Consider the following 13,784-nt stretch of genomic DNA (forward strand, 5'->3'; position numbering starts at 1 on the left):
TATCGCTTTCCGAGTGGATGGGCATACCCAGACCCCAGTCCCTTCACACTTGACCGATATTCAATTACCCTACAGAATCACCAGGGTATCGCATGCGTTGTTTTTTCCCTATTGACCATTATTTGCCGGCCCTTTGAGCCATTTGCTCCTGTGACTGATGAAGCTGAAAAGCCTCCGGAGTTGGCGGAAACACAAAAAATCGCGTGTGAAAATGGGATTTTCCCCCACATACTCTTAACCTTCAGCGACTGCGGTAAACGCTGCTCATTTGGCCAGATAATTTATTTTCGCATATTAATTTTACCCAGCTCTCGGACAAGTCGCTGCGAAATGGGAAATTTGTGATAAATGAGCGGCGCTTAAATGCCCGGGGAATCCCCGCGACGCCGCCGGCTCAAGGAAATTATTATCCTGAAACGCCCATTAGAGAGTGTGTGCCCAAAGATATGCCACGTGTATGCATACGCGGACATATATAATGTACGTATCTGTACACTTAAACTATAATTTAGGCGATAGAGCCACTAATCAAAATGCGAATGCTAAACGACTAAGGCGACTACCTCTTTGAATTTGTGGTTGAGTTCTCTTACATTCTGCATTAAAATATATCTTTTAAGCGAGGGTCGAAATTTTAACCCATTTTCATGTTCGGTTTTTCCGTGTTACCAATGGGGTTCAAAATGGGAACCCAAAATCTGAGCTTCAAGATTCCATAACTTGAGTTATTGTATCCTGATTTACAAGTGGGATACCTCTTTGAATTTGTGGTTGAATTCTCTTACGTTCTGCATTAAAATATATCTTTTAAGTGATGGTCCAAGTTCTAACCCATTTTCATGTACGATTTTTCCGTATTACCAATGGGGTCCAGAATGGGAACCCAAAATCTGAGCTTCTAGATCGTATAACTTGAGTTATTATATCCCGATTTACACGTGGAATACCTCTTTGAATTTGTGGTTGAATTCTCTTACGTTCTGCATTAAAATATATCTTTTAAGCGAGGGTCCAAATTCTAACCCATTTTCATGTACGATTTTTCCGTATTATCAATGGGGTCCAGAATGGGAACCCAAAATCTGAGCTTCTAGATCGTATAACTTGAGTTATTGTATCCCGATTTACAAGTGGGATACCTCTTTGAATTTGTGGTTGAATTCTCTTACGTTCTGAATTAAAATATATCTTTTAAGGGAGGGTCCAAATTCTAACCCATTTTCATGTACGATTTTTCCGTATTATCAATGGGGTCCAGAATGGGAACCCAAAATCTGAGCTTCTAGATCGTATAACTTGAGTTATTGTATCCCGATTTACAAGTGGGATACCTCTTTGAATTTGTGGTTGAATTCTCTTACGTTCTGCATTAAAATATATCTTTTAAGCGAGGGTCCAAATTCTAACCCATTTTCATGTACGATTTTTCCGTATTATCAATGGGGTCCAGAATGGGAACCCAAAATCTGAGCTTCTAGATCGTATAACTTGAGTTATTGTATCCCGATTTACAAGTGGGATACCTCTTTGAATTTGTGGTTGAATTCTCTTACGTTCTGCATTAAAATATATCTTTTAAGGGAGGGTCCAAATTCTAACCCATTTTCATGTACGATTTTTCCGTATTATCAATGGGGTCCAGAATGGGAACCCAAAATCTGAGCTTCTAGATCGTATAACTTGAGTTATTGTATCCCGATTTACAAGTGGGATACCTCTTTGAATTTGTGGTTGAATTCTTTTACATTCTGCATTAAAATATATCTTTTAAGCGAGGATCGAAGTTTTAACCCATTTTCATGTTCGATTTTTCCGTATTACCAATGGGGTCCAAAATGGGAACCCAAAATCTGAGCTTCTAGATCCCATAACTTCAGTTATTGTATTACAAGTGGGATACCTCTTTGAATTTGTGGTTGAATTCTCTTACATTCTGCATTAAAATATATCTTTTAAGCGAGGATCGAAGTTTTAACCCATTTTCATGTTCGATTTTTCCGTATTTCCAATGGGGTCCTGAATGGGAACCCAAAATCTGAGCTTCTAGATCCCATAACTTGAGTTATTGTATCCCGATTTACAAGTGGGATACCTCTTTGAATTTGTGGTTGAATTCTTTTACATTCTGCATTAAAATATATCTTTTAAGCGAGGATCGAAGTTTTAACCCATTTTCATGTTCGATTTTTCCGTATTACCAATGGGGTCCAAAATGGGAACCCAAAATCTGAGCTTCTAGATCCCATAACTTGAGTTATTGTATCTCGATTTAGAAGTGAGATACCTCTTTAAGTTTGTGGTTAAATTCGCTAACATTCTACATTAAAATATATGTTTTAAGCGACGGTCAAAATTTTAACCCATTTTCATGTCCAAGATTTTCGTATGCCCAAAAGCTTCAGAATGGTCCGAGGAGTTAAAAAAAAATTTGTCCATTGTCTTAATTAAATATTTTAACATTTTTAAATATTTGTATGGTGGCAAAATAGGGTTAAAGCCTTTTCTCCCACTGTAAAAACGGTATCTTAAACGCCTACAAAGTCTCGGAAAAATGTTCAGTTGGCCAGACATTGCGTTTAAGGCTGAAAACACTGGCACCATTACATTTATCGAAAAGTTTCGAGTCATTTGACTTCCAGATTTTTCCCGTACTCATTATTCGCCACTGAAATAACTATAGTAATAAGTAAGTTATGGGAACAATTTTGGAAAATCATTTATCATCTGTATAATTTTGCCTGAAATTCATAAAAAAGTGTCATTTTGTTATCACTAGTAACTTTGTTACTAGTAATTTTTTGAACACTATACCAGTATTCTCTTAAAGATGTTGAAGGTTTTCTAAAGCCCCAATCAAGTAATATATATGTATTTTTAAAGCTTAAATTTTTTCTTAGAAATGTATGCTTAATGGGTTTTATTAGGTTGTTTTACCTTAACATTTATTTAATATTTTGTAAAAGCAATTTAAGACCTATTTATTTTTTCGACTGCATGAAAGTCGCCAATTTAATTGCTTTCTGGGGTCTCCGGAGCGGATCTCTGACGTTGAAAACAATGTGTCATATGCATCGCAGATTCAAGCCGTTGACGGCTTCCAAAATCGGTGAATTTATCAGGCTTACCGGTGGACAAGGGCAGCCAAGTGAAGAATGAAGCTCTGTTGGCTAATGGAGAAATGAAATAAATTAGTTGTGGTTCATTCAGCACCCCTTGAACTATGCCCCGTCGTACTTATCTCATTAATTGTCCTGTTCCTGTACCTCGGGGGAAATTCTTAGCTGCGCCCCCGGAAGTATGCCACGCGCAAGATGCTTCGACATTTTCCACCATGATGGCGTTATTAATTTCCTCAATGGGAGGACAAAAGGACAACGGGAATGGCAACGGCTACGGCTCCATACATTTTTGCGCATGGCTCGATTATTGAAAAATTCTTTAGCCATCACACCGAGAATGGCAAACTGTCAACACGGCCGGGAAAAACAGCAGAGCCAGCAGCAAAAACAGGACCTCTCAACTCGAAGGACCTGCAGGCTGCACTCGCCGTCGCCGCATGCCATTCAAGGCGGAGAACAGTTGGAAAAACATGAAAGTATGCCATCAACGAACGGGCTTATGCAGATCGTGGAAATAAAGGGGAAATTATGACAGAGGTGAAGAGGTTAAAGGACAAGAAAGGCCGGCTAGCTTCAGAAAACAGGATAATTGTAGCCCTCAATCTTTTAAATCAACTTAAATTTTACCTTTGATTTTACCTTTCATTACTTATTTTTACTTCTTTAATTTAGGGACCGGTTTTAAATATCAATTTAATCTCAAATAATATGGATATTATTATCTAAACAAATAAAAAATATTAAATCATAAAACATTTCTTTACATAAATATAAAAGATTTCAATAGAATATTTAAGAAAATAATTGCTAGCAAACGTAGCAAACCCCTAAGATTAAACTAGTTTTGATGTTTGACTTAAATTTTGATTCGCTTAAGCCTTACTTATTAATGTGATCCGAAAAGTTTCTTACCAAAAACAAAAACCATTTAAAAGCGCATAAGATTACTTGATATCTTTTTCGCTAATCGAATCTAGAGAACTTTTAATCCGCAAACTTTCTAATCAAGTTGGTAAAACAAACTCCTGCTTTTAGTTATAAAAGCCATCCCTGGTTATACAAAATTGCAAATAAAATAAAATAAACAACGTCTGCAGCCGCGCTTAACAAGGCAAACCAACATTTGTGATTTGTTTTATGGTGTGACACATTAGCGAAATTGCGCTAAATAATTTTCGGGCTATAAATTTAATGATGCATTAAGCGCGAAGTTCTTAAGGCGTCGCATCCTGCCCAGCATTTTTCGCCTATCCTCGTGGGCGTCGTTTTCCTAACCCCTGCCCTCCTAACCATTTCATTCCATTCATTTGCAATCATTTGGCGGGTCGTGACTCCAGTTTTTGCCAAACCGGAAGTTCCCGGCCGCTTGCCAACTTCCGGCGAGGCTGCGACGCGTCGTTGGGAATTTTAACATTTCAACTTGGCACATTTGGCGAATTATTCAAATTCTTGTCATTGCAGCAAAAGGAAAAAAGTCTCAAAAAGTAAAAAAAAGTCACAAGAAGGCACCCAAAGAGAATGAAATGAGTGAAATAAACTAAGAGGCAAAGGAAAAAGAGGAGCCTCATGGAATTGGCAAAGATTTATGTCAGCCTGTGTGTGCAATGTACATATAAATGTTACGTTAGGAGGCCTTTTTTTTTGGTAGCTAGCTGGCAACCAAGTTAAGAGCGCAAATAAAATGTTTGCTCGCATTTTTGTAATTTTGGAAAAATTGCTCGTTTATTGCCGGGGCATGTTTTTCCCAGGACTCCCGTTTAAATACAAAGCTGGGAATTCAGAGTAAGGAATACCAAGTAGAGAGGAAAGGGGCCAAGAAGGTAAGAAGGACGACAAGTGTCGCATTGTTTTATGTTTTCTTTTTTTTGTCGAGCTTGCTCCTTGAATAATTAATATTGCGCATACGACGTGTTGCTGCGACTGCCAGTCAGCACATCCCTGGCCACCAGGATGCCGCTCACTTTATTATGCTAATCAGCGCCGACTCTGTGCATATGCAAATTGCAATATCTGCCAACGAACTCCAAACTGCGAGTCATTAGCCTGCCCAGAAATACCAGTGCGAGAGTTTTCTCTTGTCTCAAGCTAAGCATAAATTATGATTACTTAATGCCACATAAATCAAACTGAAGTAAGGCAAACTCCCAGCACTCAAGATTTTGATTACAATAATACATAGCAACTGCTGCCGAGTCAGCTAATTTGTCAAACGACGAGCATTGGGGCTGTGGAATTTTGTCACTTAATCGGTGGAACAACATTACCATCCAGGGAATTGCAAATCAGCCAAATTCGCTTTGGAAATTCAACACAATTTTAATTGATGGTTGCCAGGGAGTTGTGGGAAAGAGTTACGTACCTTTAAATTTTCGACTGTCATAAAATACTAATTACTCATTGGTTTTGTGCACTTTGAGATCAAATATCCTACACACAAATAATATATGACCCAGTTTTAGAAATTCCACAGTGATTGGAAGTTAATGATGAACTTAGTAAATTTAGAGAATTAATTATTACAATAGAATGTTCTACTCAAAAAAAACTTCGTTTTAAAATTGGAAAATTTTGCAAGTTAGAAAAAATCAAGAAATCCGAAGGCAATAACAAACGATTATATAACTTAGTTAGCTTAGTCAAATTACCAATAAACACTGTTGTCTCAATTTAATTAAATCCTTTGTGAAGACCTAAAATAATTGCATCCAATTTTTTTTTGACTGAAATAATTTCTTATGTCAATTGACAAATACGATTTATGATTTAATTAGCTTTGCCAAATCACTAGTAAACACTATTGTATAAATTGTATTAAATCCTTTGTAAAAGCTGAAACTATAGCGCTTAAGGCAAAATGTTCTTAAACAGTTGATAATATGATTGCCATTTTGCAACATTTAAAGGAGAGACAAAACAGCTGCTTATTGAACTCAGGGGAAAATCAATGTTCAGTGGCCATTAGCAGGAAACCCCTTTAAAGCCCAGGACACAAGACACAGGGCAAGGGACTCCTGTTGCTCCGAAGGATGTACTGCGGATGTGGATGCCTCTCCGCCGGACACTGGGCTCCGGACTTGGCTGCGGTTCAAGAAACTCACAAGTGACACTTGCTCGAAAGATAAATGCGAACGTAACTTTTGCCATCAAATGTTGCCAATCTAGGGAGGAGCTGCACTGCAATTTGGTAGAGTTACCTTCGTCCATTCAGCACTCGAGCGAATGGAGGACTCCGGGTCCTGGCACTGCCCATCCTTATGCCCCATCCCCTACCCTCCATCCAGCAACTCAGAGGCCGAGGAAGTCACATTTACTTACTGATTTATGGTCGCATCCGTGCTCCGGGCTTTATCTGTTGAGTTTTTGGCGTAATCATTTCAAGTCAAAATGTTTTCAAAAGGCCCCACTCACTCAGCCCAGCAGGACCCTGACTCGAATCCTGCGATGGCAATGGCTCGTTGATAAATGACAGCAAGTTTATCTCCACATTTGCCCATAAATTCCACACTACAAAATGGTAGCCCCACTTCGACAGGAGGTTGGTTGCTCCTCCTTTGGTTCCGACCCTTAAATTATGTTTAGTGCGAAAGGATTGCAGTTAGCATATTCCCGTTTAAAGGAGCGAGGAGTGAGTGCCCCTAACCGGACAGGAAACGCCTCATATGCCACTTTAGTTGGGGAATTGCTGAAGAATTTATGGACAGAGGCATTTTCAAGTGAATGCCTCACGATGTGTGAAACTCAGAGCCTGGGGGAATATTAAAGCGAAATATTAATAAATAGCCGGGGCACTCTTGTTTGCCTTGGCACTCGGTTATTATTCTTCGATATGCGTATATGGGGATCGCTTTGGACCGAACCCTTTTTCCCCTGGGGGCCAAACAATGTCCGCACCCAGCTGAAAAATTGCATTTGCATTTGCTAAATAATTTACCACACATATCCATATGTACTGGCCTCGGGGCGCCTGTAAATTGAAGACAAATGGAGCCAACTGACCAACCGAAAGTGTTTTATTTTCATTTTGTTGTTTTTATGGCTTGGCCCCAGAGTTACAGAGTTACAGAGACCCCAGTGGGCAAAGTGTTTTAAAACAAACACAAACGAAACACAGAAGCGTTCAACTAATGACCCAAACCCGATGGATTGTATAGGATTTTCCGCCTGCTAAACGCGTTGACGTGCTGTTAATTAATATTAAACTCATTTCCACATCCTGGCACTGAAATGCCTAAAGATATCGTTGGGGTGGATATACACTGGCAAAAAAACGCTGTAAGTCCAAGGATTTCCTACTAAGCTCAAAAATTTGTCTCTATTTTTTCATACATTGCGGCTTTAAGAACGGATAGTTAATTCAAAGATTTTATGCTTAGATTTTTTTAAGACGTATTATATACGACGTATATATTAAGTTTTGTATTAAACATTGTTTTATTTAATGGGACATTTTAAGATATTTTTTCTACTATTACTTTTTTATCAGTGCATAGATGGGGACTCCACCTTCTCGATTCCGGTCGCGTTTCATTGAATGTGTGTAATTATTTCCTGGCTGTCCTGCTGCCAGACTTCAGAACCAGCACCTATTTCGAACTGTCCAAAATTCACTAAGCCCATTAGGAGGCGCCCTAAATATACATACGTGCCCAGGATTACTTAATGAGAAGGCAGTAAATTCTAACCCAAGCCGCCACACATAATTCAGGCAAATAGTGTATATGCTTGCCATTTAAATTTAAGCGAGTTAAGTACACTAGTGATCCTGTTTGCATGTTGACTTCACACATTACGCATACGCCCCGTCAGACGGCGTGTCCTTAATTACAATTGATGCCGATTGGCAGGCAGATCACGCAGCCACTGCGCCAAACTAATTAAAATGTTTATCAACTTTGTAATTGTCACACCCCAATTGTGGGCGTACGTGATTGTGGTGATGAAAAGAATTGATATTCATTTGTTTTATGGTTAAAACGAATTTATTCATTGACTTCTAGCAGTAAACTGATGAGTTCCAGGGGGGATTTTTTGCATTTAGAGGCATAGGCAGCCTGGCAATCACCTCCTCTGTGGCCAAAGTGCTCCGATGTGTGGTACTCCCGATCCGAAGACTGTCCCAACTGGTCCACCGAACTGGAGGGCCTCAGTACTATGTCCATTAGCTCGCCCAGCAATCCACTTTCGTGGTTCAGAGGCAGTGCAGCATGTTCACAAATGAGTCTTAAGAGACAACTTCTCCCAGGCAGACCCAAATTCTCGAGGACCATCCCAATGCCTCGGTAGATAATCCAGCGATATAATGCTCCATAGGTCGAATCCTGATCCTCCTCCCTGCCCGTAATGGCCATGGGTTTAAGGTAGACTCTCGTGATCTCCGTGGAGTTGGTGGGCAGAAAGTACTCCGCCTTGAGCACATAGCCCGAGGTCACCGACTCGAAGTGCAGACCCTCCACGGGAATACCTATGCCACCGATAAACTGCACACGCGTGGGACTCGTCGGCGGAAAGATCAGCGATCTGCTCAAGCGTTTTAGGTGACCCTCGCCGGAGCAGCGGTGCAACCATATGAGAAGGCATAGGAAACCCACACAGAATTCCAGTCTCATTTTGCTTCCGTTTAGGTCGAGAATTATCTGAGAACTGAATCTGGACAGCTTGGGATTTTCACACCTCACCTCGAACTCGAACTCACTTTCTTCTGGCGGCGGCTTGCGCTTTCCACTTGTTTGTCTTGGCCAAAGAGGCTTTTTAAGCCCGAAACCAGTGCAATTAGCACCTTGGTGGCAACTCACTGATCTCGTTAAACCAATTTCACTAACGACCATGAAATAGCCGCCGCCAAAGTGCAACATAGAGAATATTTTCTGGGTAAATAAATCCTATCAGAAATTATAAATGTAAGCCAGTGTCATAAGGCCATAATCTAATTTCAGTACGAGCCAGCATTATCTTTGCCCCAACTCTTGCAATCACATTTATCTGTGAGTTTAAAGACCCAATACAGACCAAACAAAAAATGAGAATCGTATTCCCGGTGGCACTGTAAATATTTACCCCATTCATACGACTTCGACTTACAATCTTCTTATAGTCGCAAGTAATCCAACTAGTTTAAGCAACCTCACATGCAGTAAAGTGCACAATTGCATGAGCCAAGGGGAAACGGATTGCGAAATGCGTATGAGGATTGCCATGGAATGTGTGAGCATTGGCATTAAGACAGTGAACGGAGTGCTGGGATGATTGGGATTGGGATTGGGGATGGGGACTGGAATAGGGATTGGGTCCTCTACCGGAATGCGGAGCGGAAGTTATGCCCTCAACGACTTGAGTAAGTTAAGTGAATTGCCGTTGCATCGGGCGCTGCGAAGGAAAAGCAGCGGAAAATGCGGGATGAGCTCTGAAAAGGCGTAGCCAGGGACTTGAAAAAAAGAGTAGAAAAAAATAACAAAACAGAACATCCCCCCAGGATGTGAATCCCCCTTGGGTGGCGACACTGACCTGGACAGGAAAACGAGTAAAGCTGCGATAGAGATAGAGATAGAGGTAGAGATAGAGAGGGAGAGATTAGAGAAAAGCGAGAATCAGCACGAAAACTACAAGAATATTTTCACTCCGAGTGGGTAAAAAGGAAACGCACGGAAAAAGCACAGACGCTGCAGCAAAAACCAGTTGATTCCCCGATTCCCCAGCCACTCTTCCTCCGTCTAGACAATGTATTGTGTTGTATTTTATCAGAGCTATTTATTAAACGGACGATTAAACGTTAGGATGACATTGCCATTGCTCCACATAAACGAGATATTGCAGAGCATGGGGTTTTATCTATTCAAAAGATTTCTAACTTGTGGGATTCGTGTGGCATAATATTTGATAAAAATATTTGTACACTAAACATTTCAAGCTTTTAAATAAAGTTACTCCACACAAACAGGATAATGCTCAACATGGTGCTTTAGCTGTTCAAAAACTGACTTAATTGTGGAACTATTGATATAATATTTATAAAATAAACGTAATTAAAGATTAGCTGATCAGTTTAATCAGAGCTCACTTGGAGATGACCTCGTGATTGCTTCCTTTTGGCACGGCCTAAGCAAATACATTGGACTTAGCTGTTATTTCGTGTAGGTCGTGATAGGCTCGTGAAACGGCCATGGTTGTCCATCTCTAATATACGCTTAGGTTTTAACTAACGGTCCTTTCTCAAGGCGATCGATTTCTATTGGTCAGTAGAGGGAGGGGAAATATGGAAAGGGCCGCCATTTTGAAAAATACGGTTTTATAAATTAGCTTATAGCTATCAACTGTCACTTGCTAAGATTTCTGTTTGCCTGGTGTCTGAGAGCCACAAATCAAGCACTTTGACTGAAAAATGCCTTCTTTGGTCGGCGACAAAATTGTCAAATTGCTAGATTTCTTAAATTCAGATACCAGGAGAACATAAACGTTTAGCAGGTGAAGAAATGATCGGCTGATTTGTTTAATCGAAGCTAATTGGAGATGGCCTCGTGACTGCTTATTTTTGGCACGACCTATGCAAATGCATAGGATTTCACTTTAATTTCGTGCATATCGTGACAAGCTCGTGAAACGGCCATGGTTGCCCATCTCTAATCTGCGCTTAGCTTTCAACTAACGGTCCTTTCTCAATGCGATCGATTTCTATTGGTCAGTAGAGGGAGGGGAAATATGGAAAGGGCCACCATTTTAAAAATTAACAGTTATCTAAGTACACCTTTAGCTACCATCTGTCACTTGCCCAAGCGCCCACCAGCCACTTGCTACGGATTATGTTGGCCTGGTGTCAAAAATCAAGAAATTAAATTTCAGACCTATTTGAAATGTCAATTCTCGTCGAGAAAATGGTCGAATTGCTTGGTTTCTTAATTTCAGACACCAGGCGAACATAAACGTTTAGCAGGTGGAGAAACGATCAGCTGATTATCTTAATTCAAGCTTTCTTAGAGATGCTCTAGTGATTTCTTCCTTTTGGCACGGCCTAAGCATATACATAGGACTTAACTGTTACATTGTGAATATCGTGACAAGTTCGCGACAAGATCGTGACAAGCACGTGATAAGCTGCTGACACGGCCATGGTTGCTCATCTCTGGTCTGCGTTTGTCTCACAACTTACGGTCCTTTCCCATGGAGATCAATTCCTATTGGTCAGTGGGGGAAGGGGAAATATGTAAAAGGCGGGCATCTTGAAAATTAACAGTTATTTAAGTTCAATTTTAGCTACCAGCTGTCACTTGCTAAGTTTTCTGATTGCCTAGTGTCTGAGACCCACAAATCCGGCACTTTGACTGAAAAATGCATTCTTTGCTCGCCGACAAAATTGTCAAATTGCTAGATTTCTTAAATTCAGACACCAGGCGAACATAAACGTTTAGCAGGTGGAGAAACGATCAGCTGATTTGTTTAATCGAGGCTAATTGGAGATGGCCTCGTGATTGATGACTTTTGGCACGACCTATGCAAATGCATAGGACTTAACTATTATTTCGTGTAGATCGTGACAAACTCGTGAAACGCCCATGGTTGCCCATCTCTAATCTGCGCTTAGCCTTCAACTAACGGTCCTTTCTCATGGCGATCGATTTCTATTGGCCAGTAGAGGGTGGGGAAATATGGAAAGGGCCGCCATTTTGAAAAATACGGTTTTATAAGTTAGCTTATAGCTACTTGCTAGGTTTTCTGTTTGCCTGGTGTCTGAGAGCAAGACACTAGCCGTGAAACTCGCAAGTGCAGATCAATTTCGTCAAAAAAATAAGTTTTAAATTCCTAAAGCGCCTAGATGTAGGCATAAAATATTTTCATGATTTTTTGCAAAAAATGGTCAAAAATTAAAGCTCTTCTTAATGCCAATCGATAGGGAATTTAATAATTATGTGTAAACATTGCCCATTTGAATTTGTTTTCGTTTATAAGGTATGCTCTTTTCAGTAATTCACGTGAGCATTATCTGAAAATTTAATTATAAATAGGTAATATCCCCGCAAATGCCACTTTAAGTAGATTGAAAATCCACTAAAAGAGAAGTAATTTATCCATAGTTTTTCTTGCCATTTTCATTTTCATTCCCATTACCATTTCCACGGCGATTCCCGAAACTGGAGCACCGCAAAGGCAATAAAAAGTTGGACAATGCAATGCGGCAATGTGGAACTTGCAGCGGAGGCCACGAAACTTTCACCTGCAGCACTTTATGTGCATCGTTAGCTGCCGTAGTAGTGAGCTGAACCTCGGTTTCGGGCTAACGAATATGCAAATTTAAGGTAAAAACTTGCCATTCGAATGGCGTTCCCCAAGGCGTTTGGCTATCGATTCCCATCGAGCGAGCCAAATCAATTATGTTGACAGGCCGAGGAAACCCCGTCGCAGAGGTAAATGGCAACAGTTTAAATGGCAGAACGTTTAGGAGACGGGCGCACGTGTCGTATGCGTAATGAGGGCTCCCCAACAGAACAGAAATGCATTCATCACAGCCTGGGTGATGTTGGGTGGATGGGTGGGTTATGGGTGGTTGGGTGGCTGTATTTGCAAGTGTCGTCGTCACATCTTGACCTCGCCGAGCCTCGAAATTACCTCGTTAGTGCTCCAGGGTGCCGCAAATCCTTTTGCCCACCGAAGAAGGAGGAAGAGAACTCGTCTGGCAAATGAATGTGTCTTACTTATGCTTATTTAGTTTCTCAGCCAGGGAAAGGAGCATGGGGTAATGAGTTAAATTATTATGCAAACGACGGCTCCATGTCTTGAGCTGGAAATGTGGAAATGTGTGCTCCACATAAACAAAACACTCGAAATGTGTGCCGGGGACAAACACAGAGCTCCTGAAGCCTGAAACAGCCAGAAGCCAGGCGAAGAAGCTGCTTTCCAGGAGGCCAGGCGACATAAATGTAGATTAGATTGGGAATGGAAGGGGCCAGGAAGCAGCTCCACTCAGTGCAAGTGGCATCATTTGGAGCTCTTCATGGGAGCATCTCCCAATCCCAAGCCCAAAGCCAACCATATATACCCTATAGCCCCAGCTCCGTGCATCAATGCCAGCCATATTATTTATGGACTTTGCACACAATAATTGGCAAGCTTTCCGCTCCAAAGCGCAATGGTCAGCAGTGGGACAGTTTCGCATTGGGATCGGAAATCAGAAATCGGAATGGTATGGTATGGTATGGGAATTGGGTTACAGATGGGAATCAAAATCGGAATCGGATGGGGAGTGGGAGTGGCATTGCTGGTTCGTTGACTCCAGGCCAGTTGAATTGTTCGGTGTTTCGGGGCTATAAAAAGCATCACTGAACAGGTGTATTTGGCAATCAGTTCGAATTGATGATTGTCAGGTATCAAAAGAAAATATGATAGGAGCCTTAATATGCGAAATGTGTATAAAGTAGACAATTAGGATATCAGGTAATTGGGTTTATTACTTAAAGAGCTTTAATAAAATGTTATATTAAATTTAATTGAAAATTATTGTTTAATATATGGTGTTGCGCCTCCCTAACTACTTTAAATATAGTATATTATAAATGCATATCAGGTAACCAGCACACCTACCCTTTAACTCTTTAATAAAGGAGTCAAATTATTTAATAAATTAAATGAATTGAAAATAAATGGAATCATTGCCACTGACTTGGTGGTTTTGTAAATTCT

General features: G+C 40.5%; 1 protein-coding gene across 1 annotated transcript; it reads right to left on the reverse strand.

Annotated features, from left to right (window-relative positions):
* Nucleotides 1-7,672: 7,672 nt before the first annotated feature.
* LOC108014716 (uncharacterized) lies at nucleotides 7,673-8,866 on the reverse strand. Its single transcript, XM_017080884.4, has one exon. It carries the CDS (start codon nucleotides 8,723-8,725, stop codon nucleotides 8,099-8,101), a length of 627 nt encoding a protein of 208 aa, XP_016936373.4. The 5' UTR covers nucleotides 8,726-8,866; the 3' UTR covers nucleotides 7,673-8,098.
* Nucleotides 8,867-13,784: the final 4,918 nt, after the last annotated feature.

This window comes from Drosophila suzukii, chromosome 3, assembly GCF_043229965.1.
Source record: "Drosophila suzukii chromosome 3, CBGP_Dsuzu_IsoJpt1.0, whole genome shotgun sequence".
Taxonomy (NCBI): Eukaryota; Metazoa; Arthropoda; class Insecta; order Diptera; family Drosophilidae; genus Drosophila; species Drosophila suzukii.

Coding starts and splice junctions, on each gene's coding strand:
- LOC108014716 (XM_017080884.4), bottom strand. CDS start 8,725: ATGAGACTGGAATTCTGTGTGGGTTTCCTATGCCTTCTCATATGGTTG.